This window comes from Lepidochelys kempii, chromosome 2 (assembly GCF_965140265.1).
Source record: "Lepidochelys kempii isolate rLepKem1 chromosome 2, rLepKem1.hap2, whole genome shotgun sequence".
Taxonomy (NCBI): Eukaryota; Metazoa; Chordata; order Testudines; family Cheloniidae; genus Lepidochelys; species Lepidochelys kempii.
Window position 1 is genome coordinate 82,827,977 of NC_133257.1, and position 22,890 is coordinate 82,850,866.

The following is a 22,890-nucleotide window of genomic DNA, read 5'->3' on the forward strand; positions in this document are numbered from 1 at the left end:
CCTGAGAAGCTAATCAGTCCAGGCTCCTGGGGGTACTAGAGACATACAGAGGAGGAGGAGCCTCTTATCTTTCCCTGCAGCTCCTGCTGCTTTCTGTTATTCCCTCTCACCTTTTCTCCTGCCTGCCTGTTATGTCTCTTGTGCCCTCCTTCCTCCAGCACTGCACTCCACCTTCTCTCTGCATCTACAGCAGAGAGAATACATATGCACCAGCAGCAGACAAAATTTTCTACACTCTGGGCCCTAGCGGCACCCCACCCAAACCCAGTCTGGCATCTGAGGCGGCCACCTCAGTTCACCTCATGGTAAGGCCAGCCCTGCCAACATACCATTGTATGTACACACATACTTACAGGGAGCATTGCTTCAGCCCATTCTCCATGACCTCTCTGAAGAAGCTTGATTCGTTCTAAATCATAACAAACTTGAACGAGGTCACCCACTTGAAACTGTGAGGTACCTCCTTCTGCACCTTGAGCAGTATCTCCACTTCGGACAACATTGGCTTTGGTGAGAACAGCTGGATTAAATGTCCACCTAGAAAATAATATATTTCAAATTAATGATCTTTTCTTTTTTAATATAAAAAGTGGGGGCTATATTTTAAAAGGTTACTTGTTGCCTTAAATTGTGCTTTTGTGCCCAGAAATTTTTGTGATTGGACACTATGGCTTAGCTGCTTTTAATCCCTTCCACTTAGTTTACCAGCTGGTGGTTGCAAGGATAATCTTCTGAGAGGTGCACCTGAAGCAGTCAGAACATTCCCATGGTTGGTTCTTGCAGCCTAAGGGAAAAAGCTGCCAGCCATAAAATGGCAGCTGTGTTGTGACTGTGTTTTGGTTTGTTTGTTTGGGGAGGGGGGTGTGTGGACTTATTACCTAGGGCAGGGATTAGTGGCCTGAGAGTCTGGCATTCCTCTCAAATAGTGAGCTGTAGCTCACGAAAGCTCATGCTCAAATAAATTGGTTAGTCTCTAAGGTGCCACAAGTCCTCCTTTTCTTTTTGCGAATACAGACTAACACGGCTGTTCCTCTGAAACCTGATAAGGATGGATTGCTCTGACAAGAATTGATAGGGAAAGGAGAGGGCTTGGAATCTAAATACAGGGTTTTCTTCTTTCCTCAGAGACGGGGTTGGACAGATAGGAATATGCTATTTCAACCAGATGTACGGCCTGCAGCCCGACATTTGGTTAAACTATTTTGATTTGTACCATGCAATGTATTGGTTTGTGTGCACTTAGTTCGTGTTATGCTAGTTTACATTCACTTAAAAAAGCAGCACATGACAGACAAACATGTGCGTCCAGAGCTATTTTTCTGCAGCTGGTCCATGTGTGTCTAGTACCACAACCCCAGAAAACCAAAAGCAGATTTTGTAATCAAACTGTTGCTTAAAAGGTTACTATGGTAGGAAATGCATTTGTTCTCATCAAGTGCCTAACACTTTTGAGCACTATACAATTCTCTTTCCATTCACTTTTGTTTTAGAAATATGGGAGGTTTCTTATTTTGGAGAAATATAAAGATTATAAATATATACGTTTGTGTAAGAAACCTCTATATTTCAATGAACAAGTTACAGGTTGGCTTTTAATATCATCACACAAAGTATATTGTCTAAAAAATCATGAGACTAGAGGATTTACACCATTTCTCCCTTCAACTAAATGGTTTGCTGAAAGGCGGCTGCCTAAAAGTTAAGAAAACTTATTGAAAACAAAACCCAAATAACTAGCTATTGTAACTTAATGTAACTGCACAAACATATTCAGGTTGAGAAAAGTAAGTGATCACTTTCAGCTACGCATGTTTTTCCTTATGCTTTTTACTACATTAACAAACTAGGAAGGCAATGCATGCTCACATAGCAGAAAAGCAATATCCTCTAGAGCTTAGTCATTCATGATCAGAACCACTTACGCCTCACTCTCCTTTGTAAAAGCAGCATCTTCAGAAAGCAAGAACCTGTTCAAACCCAAGAGGCGATAAAATTTGCAGCTTGGATTAACAATTTGGAAGAGAAACAAGGATACAACACTGAGTAGATGGGCTCTGCTGTGAAATCTCATAACAATAAATTTAAGCATCTCGGAGTATATTTATTCTGCAAGGCTATTTATCTTTACTGTTTTGTTCCAAACATAAAACTAAGTATACTTTTATAGTATAGATCTGTTGAAATTACTGGGAGTCTTAATTTGTTCTCCAGTGGTCACATTTGGCAATACATATTATATATGAAACAAGGGATTGTCTGCCTTCATGCTGGACATAACTATCACATTAGCCTCTACTGTATGGTAGTACACTAGTTCTCAAAAAATGCTCCCTAAGGACACAGCCAAAAGAAATAAACACTACTGAGAGCTATATGCAATCATGTTTTCATGGTTAGTGCATGGAGCTGTGAAATATTCATATTGTGAAATTTTTGGAAGTAACCATTTTAATTACTTAGAGAATTAATAACTTTAATAAATACAATTATCTGACAGACAACATACATTAAAATAAAACTCAAAGGGACATTTTAGAAAAAAAGACCTCATATCATAAACACCATGAATATTTAACTGAAGGCAGGTTAAAGGTGAGAAAATTGCAAATAATCTCTTTCCCATCAAAACCTCTCACACATGCTATAAAGATTATCATCATTGGGATGTGGCAGATGGGAACCCCTTATTACACAAGCCAGGAAGAAGACAGAAACTCTTATTTGGATGGTGGGATGTCGTGAGAACCAAAGAAGGGTAAAAAAAAAAATTTTCAAGCCCTGCAACTTGTGAAGTTAAAGGAAGTCTGTCATAGGAAAGGTTTGAGAATATGTAACAAACCTGTTGCCGCTTGGATACTGTACTACTATGTCATGATCTTCATCAATGCCACAAACTGTGCCAGTGGTGGTTAAGGTCTCAAACATGCCATCGGTCCATCCCCCATGACCATGCTGCAAAGACTGTACAATTTCTAAATCAAGGTCAATGTTTACCAGATCACCAATCTGCAGCCCACCAGGATTCCTGTTACCATTTTGCTCACCTGAAATTGAATGAAAAACAAGAACACGAAATATACAAATCAACATCGGTAAGTGCAATAAAGGTAACTTCAAGAAGATATCTAACACCTGCCAAGTGCCTAGTTTTAAAGATCTGCTGCTTGGCACATTCCCTTCCCTCTTAAGTCAAGGTTTACATATGTTGTCTACTATATATACTAAGGAACTTCTGCACCAAACCTCACTAGACCTTATCTTTTAACTCACCTACACCTCAAAAACCAAACTACTCAAAAACAAAACTGCAGCTACTTTTGTAATAAAGTACAACCATATACCACCATGCAGCTTAGATACTAGAGTGGTGAGTTCAATGTATAGAATATGTATAGAACCTATATAGAATAGCTCACAACCTATGTAACAAAATAAGCCAGTACGACTAATTATAGATATTTAGTTAGAAACTTAAATGCTGATGACTTCATGTTTACAAATCTGCAATACTGCATTAAAATGATGTTTAAACCATTCTACAAAACTGTGCAATTATCTTTAGCTATTAAGAGAAACATGTAAAAGCTGAGCACATGTAAGCCAGAAACATTAACTAGACAGCCAACTTTAACAACTTACCAGCTACATATTTGGTATACTGTTTGACAAACATATCTACAGACAGTTGAAACATATCAGTTAAGATACCAGTTATCATTGCAGCATTTAACCATGGTAATGCACAGAAATGCCACCATTCAAATCTCAATTATTTGGTGCATCCCACTAAGGAACGTTGATTAACTTTGGTTCAGTTCTCAAACTTAAATACTGACTTGGGACACTGAAATGTTTCTGTTTACTTAAAACTAGCTATTTCTTTCCTTCTCCAACTCACCTAGCACAGGACAATGGTCCCTGTAGAAAGAGCCTCCTTTGGCATCCTGAACACATTTCAGGTCAGACTAAAGAAAGATATTTAGACAATTTTAGTTTTAACAGAGTGAACTTGCAGGTTGACATAAATCTGTGAAATCAGAACAGAAATACACTGAAATATTAGAGGTTGAAAAGCTCATGCATACAAAAATAAATGCATTACTCCAATTCTGAATGCAAAGAAAATTTCAAATATTTTCCAAAATTGTAACCCATCTATTTCTACTACCTATTCCTTTAAGGTAGGGCTGGGCATTGATAGGATTTGATAAATGTTACCAGTATTATCAAATGCTTTAAATTTAAGGCTCAAATTAACGCTTTTAGAATCTAATAAACTACACTGACCAAGAAACCTCATATTCATAATTGCTATTAGAATTGCACAGAGACGCTTTAAACTGTTTCACATTACCTTTCTTTAAAAAAAAAAAAAAAAGGCAATCAATACATGCAGAGGAAGAACACAAAATTAACACTACAGAATTCAGGAATGTCTGAATACCATACTGGACATGATAGCCTTGCCTGTGCAGCATCAGCTTGGGTAAGGATGTGTCAGTGTTGCCATTATAAAGCCTATACATTTTTTGTTTAAGATGTTTATGACATTCATTTTAACTTATTATAGAGTCAAACCTGACTTCTAACTTCTGGGCCCTGGAGAATATCAGAAAAAGCAGAATAAAAGGGTATTTTGGTTGCTTTCAGAATTCTGTGTTTAACTAAAATCAGATTTTTTTTCTTTAAAAAGTTCTACTGGCTATTTCTCCAAAAGGGCCTCTTCCATAACATGAAAAAAATTAAATGTGAAGAACAGCTACTGTATAAACCCAATTAAAAGTTCTCATAATTTCCCCTTCATTTAGCTTCTGCATATCCCCTAATCCAAATTGCTGCCATCTGGTGTTACTCTTTATGGAACACAATTCCCATCAGGCAAAGGTCATTCTATGTTTATGGGGATGGGAAGAGAAAACTGATTGGGCAATGCAATTCAGACTATAGTAATGGGAGAAAGACAACAAAAGAACAGGTGGTGGAAGATATATAAGCTAAACGTGCTTTCATAAAGGCTGTATCTCATTCTCTCGCTTCCCCAGGCCTCTTGCAATAAGACTATTCTCTAGCAAGAGAGATGAACTGAAATCCATTCATGCCTCTCCTGATCCTTAAGTTAGTGACAAATATAATGCTTACAACCCTTTAAACACACAATACCACCTCCTAGCCACTACTATCTCTAGGCGCTAGAAACAGTATGATTTGAATCCTTCTCTCGAATAAATTCTCAGCTTCCTAAAGCTATATGCCACTATTTAATAATGATACTATATATACATCCACGATAACAGATGCCAGTATAAGCATATATTCATTTTTAAAACTGCACCAAATTTTGTACTCCTACAGCTCCTCTGATACAATGGTCAGTACAGAATATCTGTACTACAGAGTCCACAAAAAGATTTGATTTCAAGATTTCATGCACTTTACTAGGATTTTATATGGTAAATATATACATATAATAGTCTGTTTTATATACTTGCGTTCACTGCACACTACAGTGCGTAACTTGGTCAGTATTTTAGAGAATCTGGTATTGTACTTGCAGAAGCAAGCCAGCTTTCCAATATGTATGGCTTATTCTTGGATAGATAACCTTTAATACATATGTATTCTAAGTAAGCAAAATTTCAGATTGTATCAGACTACAGCAATTCTCTCAATGTTCTGTCAACATAACAAGGAATATTCAAGTCAAAACCAATAGAACGATCATCTTCCCTCTTCTTTATATTATACTTAACCAATGCTGTTCAAAATTCCACTCCTCCTTTCGCTCAAGGATTTTTCCTGATTACCAGGATAATAAAAATATTGATACTTCGTGCACCAAAGGACAGGTGGTAGATTTTTTTTTCTTGAAGTAGTAACTAACAATTTTCTACCACTGATTTAAAGGGCAGCCTATTAAAACTAATTCTATTTTTAACTTAATCCTAAAAGACACACAACTTGAATGAAGCAGTAACAATGGTCAACCCACCAGTACCTCACTACAGTTGTTCATGCCACGGAATCATGCCAAAACTTAGTACTGACACTAAACTTTAGAAAGATGGCTATTTAAAAACAAGAAATGAGGCTGATCACCCCATGTCAAAAATGACAGCAGAAACAAGTGTTCAGAGATAACTGTCAAAAATAATTAGAATCAATAAGTGTCTGCTGTATCAGGAAAGACTGAAAATATTGGGACTGTTTAGAGAAAAGATGGAGGTACACCAAGTAAGGAATGATATGGAGAAGGTGTATCAGACACTCCAAGCTACTCTCTTCTCTCTCTACAAGAACAAGGAGCTTTTCAATGAAACTGAAAGACAGCAAATTTAAAACAGATAAAAGGAAATATATTTACCAGAATGCATAATTAATATATAGAATTCATTGCCACTTGATGTTGAAGCCAAGAGTTTAGCAGGTTTCAAAAAAAGGATTTATATGGCAAAAGAAGCCAAGAACATTAGATAGGATTAAAAACCCGTATGCTTCAGGCAGTACGCCAACCGCAACTGTTAAGATGAAAACACCCCTATGAAAAGTTTCCATAATTGTACACTGCATGGTTTCTTGCAACTCCCCTCTTAAAGGATCAGGTTTGATCAGTGCCAGGGACAAGTTACTGGAGTGGACAGGCCACTGGTCTGATCCATGAAGCGGTTTCCTCTACTATAGTGTACTACCCTAATTCTGTGCATGAAATTCTCCAGCAATGTCCTAGATGTAATGACAGATTTCTCTTATTCAAAAAATTAACTGTGTCAAAAAGCTTTGTTTTTAATCCTCTTAGAGAATTCTGATCTACTACTTTAAGGTAACCCACAATGTGTCTGGATGAACAGGCCTCAAATGGCAGTCAGGAAGAGAAAAAGTACAAAATAATGCCCAAAGGAAAACAAGGGCAATGGATCCTTTCAGTTTCCTTCACCCTCTCAGCACTGTAACTATTCAAATCTTGCTGAAAATACCCCACATAGAGATAACTTAAAGAGAACTCTGACATTAATGGATGTTAAACCTAAGTTATTTCTTCCAAACTCTCCACAGTTGAGGGGAAGGCCCTTCGTAATGAAAAGAAAGAAAAGGGGGAAGCTAGAACAAACACTGAAGAAATGCAAACAATCTTTAAAGTTATTTAGCAAAGGAAATTTGGTAGCTGAGTGAATAAGTGAATTCCCAAGGCATAAGATCTATTTTAGAAATGTGTAGGTTTAAAGCACCCCATAGCGGTAACATGTTTGTAACATGTTACAGGCTCTAACTTGCTTTTGGATCCAAACAAAATGTTTAAAATCTTTTAGCAACCATGGTCAGTTAACCACATTTCACCTCTGCCAGTGAGCTAAGATGGCAGATGGCTGTGTTCCTTTAACCAGCACCATATTGTCTGAGTGCAGGCCTTCTTCTCCCCAGTTGCATGCAGCAGAGTCCACCACACTGTGCTGCACCCAGTGCTGTTAATGCTTTTCTGAACACATCCTTTTAGCAGTCGATCACTTCCCTAGGCACCATCGGATAACTGCCCTAATTATCCCAAAATTAACATATAAATATGCAAAAATAACAGGAGGACTAGCGGCACCTTAGAGACTAACCAATTTATTTGAGCATCAACTTTCGTGAGCTACAGAATTCAGAATGCATCCGATGAAGTGAGCTGTAGCTCACGAAAGCTGATGCTCAAATAAATTGGTTAGTCTCTAAGGTGCCACAAGTACTCCTTTTCTTTTTGCGAATACAGACTAACACGGCTGCTACTCTGAAACCTATCATATAAATATGGTGTAGCTGGTAGGTGTGGATACACAAAGGTGGCTGTGATGGCAGCATTAAACCATATTTCTTAGTATCTTAAGTGATCATGTCCACTTTCTGGTCACAAAATTATAATTAAAACTTGTAACGTGGACAGTGCCCGTTTGCTGCAGACAATGTTGAAGCCTCAGTTCTGTTTCCATCCACAATTATGTCTGATAAACACAAACACTTTGAAACAAATAGTAAGTTACTGAAGAAACTGATTTACAGCAAGTTTTAAATGTAGTGTCAAAAATAAACTGTCAATATGGAAAATTAAAGCACATTTGATATAAAAATGCCAATGCACAGGTTTTTTTTAATCGAAGCTTCTTTGTAAAAATGGGTTACTATTCTTTATTAAATGGCTGATCAAACATCTCTGGTTTGTATAAGATAGTATCTATCAAAGAGGCTTCCACGTACTAAACCATTCTATTTATGGTTGGGTTATTAAGAGCTCTAATATCCATTTAGCCGATATTCTACGAATATTGATAATTCCCCCAATTATAAATATTCCCCTTTGAGATTATGAACCTGTTCAGTCAAGTAAGAGGTATAATCAGATTAAAATCAGATGGAGAAGTAACAAAGTGCTATATTTTGATTTTGTCCTAAATTAAACTAGACTTTATCCTGTAAGTGCTGATATGGTGCAAAATTTACTATTTTTACAAAAGCTGCTTTGTCATCCTGTTAAATGTAATTCTTGTTGCAGGAATATGATAGAAGGACATTCTAATGTAAGTTAGTATATCTCCTCTCTGCAATATATAACCAAGAAAAAAAAATTAACAGAAATAATGCAATGATAATGCTCATTAATATGTCTCAGCAGTTGACAATCAAGTAAACTTTGTTGGCTCACATTAGGGTAAGACCACATAAAAAGGAAACAAAGATATCAACAGAAGTCTCATGACCAAACCTGACCCACTTTTTGTGGTCTTGTTATACTCTAAAAGTTGTAAAATCAAAATGAGAAACTTCATGCTAAAGTCTGAAACACAATAACTCCAAAGTAGGAAAAAAATACTCAAACTATCTGAAAATGTTTTGAGTGTTCTTCACAGTGAAAATTAAATGACAACTGAAAGACTTGCAGTGTTCTAGTCTCGACACTTGGCATTGAGGAGATTTTCAAAAAACAAGTTCTGAGGCATTAAAGAAAAAGTAAGGGCCTTTTAAGGAAGTTTATAAATAAATATTTCTATTTTTTACCAATTCTAATTGAAGTAAAACATTAATGCTAGGAGGCAAACTACATTTGCACATGTAAATATCTGTTATATTCAGGCAGAAGCTAGCTCTGTTTAAATGTTTAAATGATTTGCACCGATGTTTAATAAAGTCTCAGATCAGACTTCCTTCCTAATGCATATTCATGATCCATCCAGCTGTATTCACAATAAACTGATTAACAGCATGCAAACAGACAGAAGGATATCACAAAAGGAGAATAAAAGCACAGCATAAGCTATTCTTACTACCCTCTCCCCCCCTCCAAGTATTTTACCCTTTGTGTTGCTTTACTCCTTACCATGCCCTCAAAGCCAACTCTATAAAGATTTTTAGCGCCATTGTCCCATAAAACATATGCTGCACTGTGTGGGCTTGATGCACTCCAGTCCTGGATTTCAGTTACCTATTGAATTTAAAAATAGATAAATGGGTTACAAGAGTTTAGCAACATATTTTGAACTTTAAACTTCCTCTACCATTTCTACCTATAGTTAAAAGCATGATATAGCAGGGTTTACTTAAGCTTTTTTTTTTAAAACCAGAACTCCAGGTCCCCCAACTCCATTTTATCATTTTCTACCAAAACCAACGTTCATACACCTTAATTAATGCTATCCCTAGGAAATAAACATCCAGATTGCCAGTTCCATAAGATACATATTTTTCAAGTAAACTGGTTTAAAAATGGTAGAGAAGTACAAAATGAAATTTACTGGTTTACAACGCTTTTACAAGTCCTTACTAGAAAAAACAACTCACTGAAAATACCAAAAATGGCAACAACTTATTCTCAGCACTTGTTTTTGTTTTAAGCTACTTTGGTTACATCAGGCTGGTGGCCCGCAGGTAGCAGTCTGTATTATATGACCCAATTTTAATTCTAATCCCAGTCTTTAAATACTAGGATAGAAGGGGAGTGAAGATGAAAAGATTGGGTCTTTGTATTTTTTCTTTGCATTTCTGAAATACTGATGCCATGTAACAAATGCAACCCTGAAGAGGCATCCATAACACACAAGCATCTTTTTGAATGTATTGTCTTCATTGTCTTTCTCCTAACACTTATCCAAACGCCTCTCTCACTATTTGCTGTCTCCCTCTTTTCTTAGACCCCATCCTGAAAATATTTGTTCCTGTGCTTTTCTTTAAGCATGAAAATAGTCCCACTAGTTAAAGTTAAGTGAACAAGTGTTTGCAGGAGAAGGACCTAAAGCGTGTGAGCTCTTCAGAGCAGTAATGCCACCTTTGCTTTGTAACATGCCATAGTCAGATATGATGTTATGTAATTAAGCCACTCATCTCCAGATGCGTTACCATGGCTACAACACCCATAATTACTACCAATGGAAAAAGGAGAAATATTTCTATTTTTCAGGTTTCATGGGGAAAATGACCATTCAATATTTAATTAAGTTCCCATTTATTGCTTGTAACTTCCTCTGTGTAGATCTTTCATATATCAATTATTTATTTTAAATCGTTTTAAAAAATAGGAAAATGTAATAGGAAAAAACACAAAAATTGTCAGGGAGAACTAGTCTGAAGGTGCAGTATCTGAAACTCCTTTTAACTTATGTTTTAAAAATTGGATTTCAAGTTTGTTGTTTCCCTTTAGTAATCACCAGATCCCCAAATAGCTAATTCCAGATTGTATATAGATTTTTCATAATACAAGAATACACAGTAACTATGCTTGCACAGCAAAATATTTTATTTAAATTATGTTTAGACAGCAAAATAAATTTGATTCAATGCATCATTTCACTAAAATAATAAAAGTTACTCATTTTCTATAATCTCTCTGAAAGAAATTGTATTATGCCTTACTTCCCGTTTAAAATCCACATTTATATCAAGTTCTTCTGGGCACATAATTAATTCTCCTGCATATGTTCTACGGTTTCTGTTTCCTAGAGCCATGATTTGTCAATTAACAGAACTGCATCTGATTTTATATTAAGTTCTAACATGCTGAAGAGGTCTTTATTCCAAGACATCAGGCTAGCACATAAAGCTATTTCATGAACAAGTCAGTAATGTAGTACCTCCAACTAAAGAACTTCCAGAATTGTCTAAACTCCAAAAAAGCCAAAATCTAATAAAACTGGAAGATCCCCCAAAACAACAGATTACAAAGTAGAAACCTGTTAAGTAAGCACTTAAATTTTAAAATAACCTGCTGAGCCAGTGATATACAGGACAACTTGGTTTGTCTGATAGCAGTGAAGAGAAAGCAAAATTCCGTGTTGTAAAGGCTCATTGAGTGGGTATGTCTGAGAATGTTTAGTTTTTACATGAACTCCTGAATGATCCTAAAGCTCACCCATAATCTTTATTTTTATGAACATTCCAAAAACAGGGAATTCAGGTAATCTGCAAGTCTCATATTTTCAATTTTGATCATTTAAGCTTAAGACTACATTCTATAAGAGTGGTTCTCAAACTTTTGTACTGGTGACCCCTTCACACAGCAAGCCTCTAAGTGTGACACCCTCCCCCCCCCCCCCCCCCCCCCGTAAATTAAAACACTTTTAAAAAATATTTAACACCATTATAAATGCTGGAGGTGAAGTGGGATTTGGAATGGAGGCTGCAGCTCACAACCCCCCATGTAATAACTTCAGAACCCCCTCAGGGATCATGACCCCCAGTTTGAGAACGCCTGTTCTAGAATAACTTACAGCAGTATAAGTGGTATCCCTTTAAAACAAACACTTTAATGGTAAACAACATTAAGTTTCAGAAGTTTACAGCAACGTAATCTAAACAGCTGTTACCCATAAGTAATATGTGATGTATTTTCTTAAGCCATTTTCATTTTTACCTTCCCCCTACGTCCATTGCCACCATCTTGATCTTCCCATTGCCAATCAACTCCTCGTACCACCCTGGCACCTGCAAAGATTCCTCTTGCTGTAATTTTCTTTGATTTACGACGAGACTCTAACAGCACCCTAAAGTTAAAAATCAAATGACACGTTAATAAAAGCAACTCACAAGAGGTCCTGAAATGGAGCATTTAACCAACACTTAACATTACTGAACATTAAAAGATCCTTCAAAATGAAAAGAACTAGGAAACGCAGGGTTGAGTGAGTAAGTTCATCTTTATGAGAAATCTCAGCACACTGTATTGAAAATTCAGCATTCTGAAAAATCACATGGTGAAAAGCTCTTCTTTCCATGTCTAAATTTTACTTTTTTGCCATTAATATTTTAAGTAATATTAAGATTATTGGTTTGTATCTCCAGGGTTCCTGGTAGCATCATATTGCCAAAACACTAAAATGTATTAACACCTACATATGGGTATTATCAGAATTGTTAAAGTCAGTAAAGCAGAATGCAAACTCATTTATAAACAATGTATTTTTTTTCCCTGTCAGGGCCAGCTCTAAGCAAATTTCAACATCTACGTAAATCTATATTTTCCCCTAATTCTGTATCCTCTTTATTCTGATAGTTATTGTGACACCCTGGCACCCCCCATATTCATCATTGTCATATAATTATGGTATGTTTTGTACAAAGTATGCGTTGTGAGGTATCATTCTAAAAGTCTTGATCTGTTAAATGTTAATATCCTGTTGGATTGTATGTGCTATCGTATGTGAAGTTATGAAGTTTTGCTACGTGTCTGTTAAAGATGTTGTGAAGTTGGAAGCACCCACAGCAAGCCTTTCAGGTACCACAATGAAGAAGCTAGACAATGCTAATAGCACATCAACAAAGACAATGGCCACGGAAAAGGCTTGCCCTCACCAGGGGATGCTTCAGACAGCCTCTGGATAATGGCTGCCATGACTCATCAAGCATGCACGGGCATGCGACCAGACCACATGATTACTGAACTCCATTTGATACATGTATTTTTCCAAAAACTGGGCTGGGAACTTGGCTTGGAACAAAAAGAGTTCCCACCATATGGAGGAAACTATAAAAGGAGGAAGTGACATCACCAAGAGGCCTCACTCCCTCTACAACTCAACACCTGGACACACCTACTTTGATCTGTCTGCGGTCACTTACAATCACTCAAAAGCTGTATTTCTGTAGTTAATAAATCTATTTTTTATATATATATATATATATATATTTTTTTTTTTTACCTAAAACAGCGTAGTGTGAGTGAAGTGTTTGGGGGAAAATCTCAGCTCAGTTAACAAAGGCTTTGTGCTTATTCCTCTCCACATCGATGGAAGGGACGGACTGGGTAATAACTCTCATATACTGGTCACGTTCTTGACCAGGGCAGGACAATATAGCTCTGGCATCCTAGGCTGGGGATATTTTGGCTGAAGCCTCTCTATTGTTAGTTCATGCATTCATATACACAGCTGGGTGTGGCCCCTGCCTGTGGATGATGGTGTGAGTGCAAGCTTGGAAGGCTTTGCACCTTGTCACAACATCAGAGTGTGAGGAGGGAACCCAGACTGGTAAAACAGAGGGCTCAGTTGTACTCCAGTTCCAGATGGCACCCCAGGTGGCAGGACCCATCACAGTTATATTTTGGTATCAGGCTATTATTCCCCCTTGCTTTCATATTGGAGGTCATTTGACAATTTTTTTTTCTTCCTATTGCACATTTTGGAATCTTTCACTCAATATTTCAACTTGTCTTCCATCACTCTTATTTGTCTGTAGTGCACTTCTCAAAATCTCGTCTCCAGCCCACCCTCAATTTTCTGCAGAATGTAAGTTATATGTCCCCAGTGGATCTGCCTGAACAGGGTACTTCCTTGACTGCAAGTGGAGGTAGGTGTTGGATCATATTAAAGAAGTTCTGTATTAAAATCACAAATGAGTTTGATTCCCCATAGTTTAAATTCCAGGATATCACTAATTAAGAGGTCTCTTGGTTTTTGGTACTGTTCCTCTCCCTCTATGTGTGAAAATTGCAAGCTGCTAATTGTGTTAGTACATTCTAAGACAGAGTCTGTTCTCAAAGCAATTCACACAGAGAGAGACTCAAAGCAATACTCTGTAACAGAAACAGCACCCAGAGACTCCCCACCCTTTTGTTGTATTAACAATTGTGATTAAAATAGAGATAGAGGATGTATGTGGATAGATGCTTGGTGTGGATAATAACTGAATGATCAGGGAGGTGCCAGCCTAAGAATCCAGTGTCCATCGCCTGAAGAAGGCGTCAAGTGGAAATAACCACCCAACAGCCTCAAGAATGAGAGAACCAAAGAACAAGATAACATCTAGCAGCACAGAGCCGTCAGGAATGTCTCATCTGCTGATTGATTCAGCAACAGCATGATGAAGCAATTCCCATAGACTGGCATAGGAAGAAATTCCTATAAAAATGGACTCTAGAAAGTGAGAACTTTGGGGTCTGATTCTACAAACCAACTTCCAGGAGCATCAGATTAGCATCTGACAAGGCCCTGCTCCCTCCTCATATCCAGGCCACCTGGCCAGTGGCTTGGCCTGAGCAACTCTAAGGCTGGTAACTATGATAACAACCTTGCAGAACGTGTGTGTGTGTAAATATGAGATTGAATGGAATGTTACAACAATAACTAACTGCTTACTATGATTCTTTCTGTATTCACAATGAATGTGGTATTTTGCCTTTTCCCCTTTAATAAGATCCTGCTGGTTTTTAATTTATTGGTATAACATAGGGACAGACCTGAATAGGTAAAATTAAAATTTTCTCTGAAGAGTCACTATTCTGAATGCCCATACTCCCGTACTCTGTTCCCTAAAAGTCACGATGGGATGAAGCCCGAGATTTTTTGGCAGACAAAGCATATCTTTAATCTAAGCAGAACTGTAGATTTCTCCTATCCACCCCCAATGTCCCGCAACCATTTTAGGAAGAGAATAAAATTCTTCTGCTGAATTTATCACAGTCAGCAGATGAGGAGCCACAGAAGGAATAAGCTGCTATTGCAAACTACGCAAACAGCAGATCAAGTGATTAGTGATTTCTTCTACTTTTTCTGTCCAGCGAATGAATGAGAGTGACAGACTCCATAAAGAGATGTTTTGTTTGGAACAGGATTTTAGCCTTCTGTCAAAAAATTTTTAAAATGTCTACAAAACTGAGAGATTTATCAATAGTAGATTTGACATCAGCATGCAGTTCATCATACTATTCTGGACTCATGAATTAAATTGGCTGAGCTCTCAGCTTACCTTCACCCACTAATGGAATATCTCTAAACACTTACCTCTTTCGAACCTTCCTTCAAATTCCACGGCAAAAAAAAGTTACATATTTTCAGTTTATTTTTCACAGCTAAAGTGGCTCCAACAGCAACAGGTTTCTTGAAGCTAACACATCCTTTCTGTGTATATGAGCGGCATCAAGGCAGAAGTCAAACTGGGCTACAGGAAGAAGCTAAGGGGATGAGCACTAAGAGCGCATAAGTATATGGTGAGCCTATGGATTGCTATCACTGCTTACCTCGGAAAACAAGACGAAAAGGGCATGTGCTGGAACAGACTAACTCATAGAAACATTTTGGCTACATCAAATACCTCTTTTTAAAAGGGACTCGGAAGTTCAACTATCAAGCAATATAAAAACAACAAGGAGTACCTGTGGCACCTTAGAGACTAACAAATTTATCTGGGCATAAGATTTTGTGGGCTAATAAATAAATAATAAATTTGTTAGTCTCTAATCTGCCACAGATACTCCTCGTTGTTTTTGCTGATACAGACTAACACAGCTACCACTCTGAAGTAATATAAAGAAGACCATTCTGCCTATCAATGCAATGGGATTTTAAACAGAAGCAGATTTGAAAAAAAAATATTTGTATAGAAATCAATTTCTCTTCCAGGTCACTTTCTGTGTTCTATTAAATATTATTAAAGACCTGTGTTTGAAAAAGACATCTTCCCCTCCCTGACCCAACTTATCCTTTATGCCTCATATTCCAGCGAAGTCATAATTCTAATTCAGCTATCCTGTTGACATTATGTATTTTGGTGCCTATATACTACAGTGGTACAAACATCAGAAATGCACAGATAGGTGAATTGTTAATAAAGCAATTACTTTTGGCATTTAAGTGGTCATGGTTAGGCTTCAAAGATAAGTGAACAGAAAAGTACACTGTGAACTCTACTGGACAGTTTGGAAGCTCAAATTTCATGTCTCTCCAAATGTATACCTGCTATGTAAAAGCTCAGGTATGAAAACACTATACTTAATGTGTATTTGTTTCAGAAAAATATATGAAAAACAGTCTCAGTCTTTCACAGAAAGAATGACGACTTTTCATGGACATTACTTGTATATGAAACTTTTTCTTTCACGAAGAAATACACTGTTCTGCCTTCTTTCCTTATCACAACCAGAAGTACAGCTAGTGAATTAGGACTCTGACACAGTAATAATACAGAATGCTGTAAGAAAAAAAAGAAATACTGAGTTTGAGACACCATAATACTCAGCACCTACATAATGATTTTAATCGTAATTCTCAAAGCATTTAACAAAGGGAAAGTACCATATTCCCATTTTACAGAAAGAAAGCATGACAGAGAGGTTAAGTGACTTGTCTAAGGCTGCAAAATAAATCAGTGGCAGAATCAGGAACAGAATCTGTGTCTTGAGCAAATATGTTATATCGCTTAACTTACAGTAACCAAATGAGCAGTTAGACAAAGTATGTATCTACAATAAATTATTTCCTGTATTTAAACTCAGGAAAAAAAACACACATTTTACCTTTCACTTCCTGGTGTGGTTATTCTATAAAAACGATGCCTCAAGTGATGTTTGTCCCCATGATAACAGACTGTGCATAGGTCATAATTTGTGCATTCAGCACATTTCCATCTGATGCCAATGATTGGTTGCTGTCGACAAGTATCACACATAGTCCCATCATGCTTGATACCTATGAAAACAAGAATGTAACACCAGTATGATTTTTAAAAATACTACTTAGATCTTTATTGCCATTAAAAATTAAATTAAATGTGTTATCAAAGAATACTTGAGCAAGCAGGTTCACTAGGGGCAACCATATTAGCCCATGCCAATCAAGGAATTATGGATGGGGGAAGAGGTTTGGGGACTATCCTTCATCTTTCTGGTTGCTAGTCCATGGCTGAAAGGTCCTTCCCTTCTCAACAATATATATTACTGACCACATTTATTTTTTTCCCAGCTACATACTCAATACAGATATTCTAAGAGGAAAGATAATGAAGTTTCCCTTAACTTCTAGAGATTAAATTGTCAGAAATCCCCATCAAAAATACTAATCTCTTGAGGAGTTTTAACTGTCAGGCTAATTCTCTACTAATGGCTCAATAAGGAACTGTAACAACTACTGTGCAGTGACACAGTTTATGTTAAGGATCTAACAGTTGATGTTTTAGTCTGATTTATATTTAACAGCTGCAGGACAACAAAGGACCTTAAATTCTGTCCATCTATATTTTTAACCACAGTTTGAAAAATGTACTTGCCTGTGATCAGTAGGAAGCTCTCATGGACAACTGCTATTATTCAATAGAATCTATGCTTTTTAATCTATGCTCTTTAATGATTTTTAAAAAATTAAGTTGCTAGCTCTTTTGGTTATTAAGGTAACTTGCAAACCTGAACCACGTGCAAACCGCTGGAGCGTTGTTTCCTAAGTCTGCCAAAAGAGAGCTCCAAAGCCTCTCCATATGCTCATAGCTTTTCCAAGCTATAGCAGAGTAAGAACCAAGCAGGCCTAAAAGTTTTCACTGCTGCTGTTCAGAACCCTGTGAACAGCAGTGAAATGCAGAAGAATCTAGTCAGCTTCATTCTACTGCTGTTAGGAAAGTTATGAGCACCAGAAGCGATAAGCAGTGGTGCTATTCAGTAGTCAGGACAACGCAAAAATGGATGCTAGACAAGGGTTATAGTAGCAGAGAATCCGCCCCAGCTACCCAGCCTTGAGACAACTAGGCATCTCTGACATTAGAGAGGAAACAGACAAAAAAATAAAAGGTTCCTTCTCTTGTCCAGAAGGAACAGTGGTTTGGGAGTGAGGGCTTCAAATTTATCAGCTACCTACTAGCTAGATGCTGATTTGAAAGATGGAACCCTCGTGCAAAGTGGCCACAGTGGTAGGAACCAGTACTCCTTTTCCAACAGCTTGAGGGAAAGGGACCGCGAAAGGGAGGAAGAGAACTGCCTTCCCACCTGGCCACTGCTCCGAAACAAATATCCTCTCACCCCATCTTTTGTCATTCTTTGCCTATAAAGATATATGGCAAACATCTAAGCTTGCGTGTGAAGATTCCCCCAGACCAGGAACAGTGGAAAACAGTCATAAGGCTGCCTTCTGAGGACCCCCTTGTACACCCAGGTATAGTAGGCATGTCATTTTTAACCACACTAAATGGTAAAAATGACTCAAAGGCACCAAACTCCTTATTTCCTACTTTGAGGTCTTAATGGAGTGACGCGGCCAATTGGACAAGTGAATAAAAGTGAATCCTTTTTGCGCGTAGAGTCTGCAAAATCTCTAACCACTTCCTATTCTGCCTCTTATGTCATCCCAGGGCCGACCTCAAAGGGACTTAAAGGAAAATAACTTATTTTTTTCTCTCCTCATTGTTTAAATTCCTTGACTGATCTAAAATCATCCTCTTCCTTTTTACATCCCTGACTCAGTAACCCCCTCCACATTCAAGATTGCATTTTGTTTAGTGCAATACAGAAAGTTAAAATAATGATCACCAAGAGGCTACCAATTTATACTCCTTGAGAAAATGGGAAAGGGAAAGTGGGGGGGTGCAAAGGGATTTGTCATTTTTAATTGAAGTTGGGCTACAATTGACTACTCTAAAAAAGTAATATGCACCCCACCTTCACATCATGCAAGATACTGGCAGACCTATCAAGGAGAAAGGATACAGACAGGGAGGTAAAGAGACAGGACTTTTTTTTTAAAAAAAAAAAATCAAGGTGATTCTGCAGCAAATGGGGGAATTAGCTTTAAAAAAACCCACTGTTTCAGTAAATAAACCAGTATGGAATTATATTATCAGCAGCATTCATCTGGTCAAAATTAATACAGAAGAAATATAACCAAAACACATGGTGTTATGATGAATCTCAAATATCTTGGCAATCCACAATTTCTCTCTTTGGTTGAATCAAGCTGTCTGTTGCTACATCAACATAAAACATTTTATTGTTCACTTAAATGAAAATAAAGTTTCAACAACTGAAATTATAAAATATTTAAGGCAGGACTTAACCATTAAGACAGGTGTAAATAAATGTGGAACGTGACTCTTCAAGTTAGATTTTTTAATGAAGAGTCTGACATTTTAATCCAATAAATTATTTATACTAACCATGTGCATATTCACAATAGAGAAGCAGAAACTCACTTTACAACTTTGACAGATCACAGATTAGTCAGTGATATTTTTTGATAAATCTTGCCTTATATTAGCACTAAAAAAGTTCTGAAAATGGTTTTGAGATTTTTGTAGTTGAGATTTATGTATGTTTCCTGTTCCTTTTTTGTTTAACACAAACATATTTGTGGAAGAAAACCGTGATAAATAGCAAACCTGTAAAAACTGAACAAGTATACAATATCATAGTGAAATATCACCATGATCGGAAATACAGCTAACACAAAAATGCTTCCTATGAGACAAAGTCAAGGCGCAGATTTGTTCTTTGCCATTTGAACACTGAATGGTTACAATCAGACATTATACCAGCACACAAGACCCACTGGGTCTCCATGATGGCATAAAGTCTATCCATACAGATGTCATGACTGAGGCCTCCATCTCTATTTATCCATAAAACAAAGAAGAAAAGGAGTACTTGTGGCACCATAGAGACTAACAAATTTATTAGAGGATAAGCTTTCATGAGCTGTAGCCTTTTCTTTTTGCGGACACAGACTAACACGGCTGCTACTCTAAAACGAAGAAGTACACACATACAGCAAGAGCACGTTTCCCAAAACTGCCTCACTAATGTAGCTTGTCCCTGAAATGGAGGTGTCTAGCCGATACCTCTAGACACGGACTAAGAACTTCATTTCAGAAGTCACTGAACAATCTTCAGACAACACTGAGTTTTAGTAAGCAATGTTACTCTGGTCTGGAGTAAGACTGCTGATTAAGCAATAAAAGCTTCATTTTCCCCCATGATCCAGCAGGACAATTTTCATTTTAACCAAGACAGAAATTGCAGAAATGCTAGGGAATTGCAAGATTTGATACTTATGAAGCATTAATATAGCCTTGCAGTAGTGATTAAAATATATAACTACTGTCAAACATTTAAAATAAGTAATTTTTAAATACATAGAGCATCTGTCAATTACTATGTGCCTACAAAATGCTGTATTCTGACAAGTGCACAGGCCTGTGAGTAGTGAAATCAAATGGTTAAATTCAGCGTTTTATATATAACTCAAACATTTTTGGAAAATAAACTCAATTATGTTTGAAGTCTAAATCTGTTTACAGGGCTCAAGTTTCTTTATGATTGACAGTAGGAACAGATTTTGGCTTCAAGAACTTCAATCAACAGAATTGATTATACAAAGTCCATAGATTTTGTGGCAATCTGGTAGAAAAACTAGAAAGTTCCAACACTGGAAACAAATCCACAGTGTGTATTATACTGAGAATTCCTTTTATTAGGTATTCAGAATGAGGAATGAATATAAAATTGAGCTAGCATGCTTGTAGTTATTTGAAAACCAACTGAATTTTTATTTTATAAATAGTATTTTAACAGTATATCTCAAAGAATTACAAGACAAGCAATTTCATTTCAAGGTCCCTATGCATTAATCAAGATGAATATCAATATTTTAAGATAATGAAAAATCATGGAATTATATTTTTATTCATCTGTCTAGACGCTGTAATGCACTTATTTCAGTGGTTTATTATCCTGGTAGTAATGTTGGAGTGTAAAATCGGTTAATTTTATTATATATTATAATAAAACATCAGAGTTATTTGTATATCTCCAGAAACATATAAAACATATTTTGGGCTTGCTTTACTGCAGAATTAACTTGAACCCTATCTATACACAAAAACCCTTAACTCAAGTATGGCAGTGCTCTTAACCTTAGTTGGCTAGCCCGTAGAGGGGTACAGGTTAAAGCTCAAGTTAGTACAATTCATCAGGTGCTAACACAACTACTTTGTGTAGTTCAACTTATTTCAAAGTATGGTGCTCTCACTGGAAGTAGGCTAACCTGCGAGGAGTTAACTCAAATTATCTACACTTGATTGAATTCTGCAGTGAAGACATAACCTCAGACACACTGTCAACTCAAATTTTCTTAAAATTTAAAAAATATCCAGTTTCTGATACAGCCCCATTCAAACAATATGTCCCACTTGGGCTTTTCCCCCCCTTCTTTTCCATCCCTTCCCTCTACCCCCGCCCCACCCCACACTTTTTTCTTTTTTTCTCTCTCTCTTAAAAAGGAAGGTTTTTCTGTTCCTTTGCTGATGTTTATAGTGGTCTTTTCAGTAAGGAACTTTAGATAAGCTATTACCAGCAGGAGAGTGGGTTTGTGGGTGGGGGGGGGGTGAGAAAACCTGGATTTGAGCTGGAAATGGCCCAACTTGATTATCATACACATTGTAAGGAGAGTGATCACTTTAGATAAGCTATTAGCAGCAGGAGAGTGGGGTGGGAGGAGGTATTTTTTCATGCTTTGTGTGTATATAAAAAGATCTTCTACACTTTCCGCAGTATGCATCCGATGAAGTGAGCTGTAGCTCACAAAAGCTTATGCTCAAATAAATTGGTTAGTCTCTAAGGTGCCACAAGTACTCCTTTTCTTTTTGTGAATACAGACTAACATGGCTGTTACTCTGAAACCTCCCTTTGTGGATTCCTTCTCACTTGCCACTCTAACAGTACTAAAGTGCTGATTCCCAAATTCTAACACCCCCCTCCCCAATTTCTTGCTATTGTTTGTATTACAATAGTACTTAAACATCACAACTGAGATCAAGGCCCCCTTGTGCTAGACAGATAATTACACAGTGAGAAAGAGTTTCATCTACATAAGACAAGAAGCCAGCATAGAGGTGACATGACTTACCCAAGCAAGGTCACACAGCAGGACAGTGACAAAACACATTAGAACCTAAAGGTCCAGAGTCCTAATGCTGTGTCCTCTCTATTAGACTATACTACCTCCCCGCTGCATCCCCTTCTTTCCAAATTTCTATCGCTTCCACAAAAGGAACTGTGACATGAAGAAGAGATTTACCACTCAATCCCAACTCCAGCTACCCCCTGGCTCCATACAGGTGTTCTATGAAGAGGAGACATCCATTAGCCTAAAACTCAGAAACAACAACTCCCCTAACTCCTCTTTTATTGCAAACACCCTCATGTGGAGCCTGACATGAAGCAAAAATATGAGCTTATCCCAAACAAGTGCAGAAGAATGCTGTCATCAGGCTAATACATGAGACAGAAATAAATACTATCTACAAGTCAAAAATACAAAAACTGAAAAATAGCAAAAAAAAAATGGTGAAAACCTCCACAGTCACTTGCAACTACAGTAGCTAAGAACTTTCAGATACATTTCAAGTTGACAATACTCCTTTGAAGTCTATACACTGGATCAAGAACAGCAGGCATTTAAGGTACCAACCCTGCAGACACATGCATATACTTAATTTTAAGCAGGAGCAGGCCCACGGGTTTCAGTAGAATCATTCATGTGAATGAAGTTAACCACAAGCATAAACATTTGCAAAATCAGTATCCAAGACTGAAACACACACACACTCTCTTTCCTTATTGTTTCTGTAACAATTCAAAAAAAATTTCAGCTTACGTTTCTAAACCATATCCCTACTGAATACTTA

The 22,890-nt window shown here is 37.1% G+C and overlaps 1 protein-coding gene across 4 annotated transcripts in view; it reads right to left on the reverse strand.

Annotated features, from left to right (window-relative positions):
• The window catches only part of MIB1 (MIB E3 ubiquitin protein ligase 1), a 102,872-nt gene that overhangs the window by 78,184 nt on the left and 1,798 nt on the right, over nt 1–22,890 (reverse strand). For all 4 annotated transcript variants that reach the window (XM_073331409.1, XM_073331411.1, XM_073331410.1 and 1 more), the window contains 6 exons: nt 16,745–16,916; nt 11,870–11,999; nt 9,344–9,448; nt 3,899–3,965; nt 2,840–3,044; nt 354–537 (listed from right to left, as the gene is read on the reverse strand). In XM_073331409.1, coding sequence (XP_073187510.1) covers nt 354–537; nt 2,840–3,044; nt 3,899–3,965; nt 9,344–9,448; nt 11,870–11,999; nt 16,745–16,916 — 863 coding nt within the window. The remainder of the gene's footprint in view (nt 1–353; nt 538–2,839; nt 3,045–3,898; nt 3,966–9,343; nt 9,449–11,869; nt 12,000–16,744; nt 16,917–22,890) is intronic.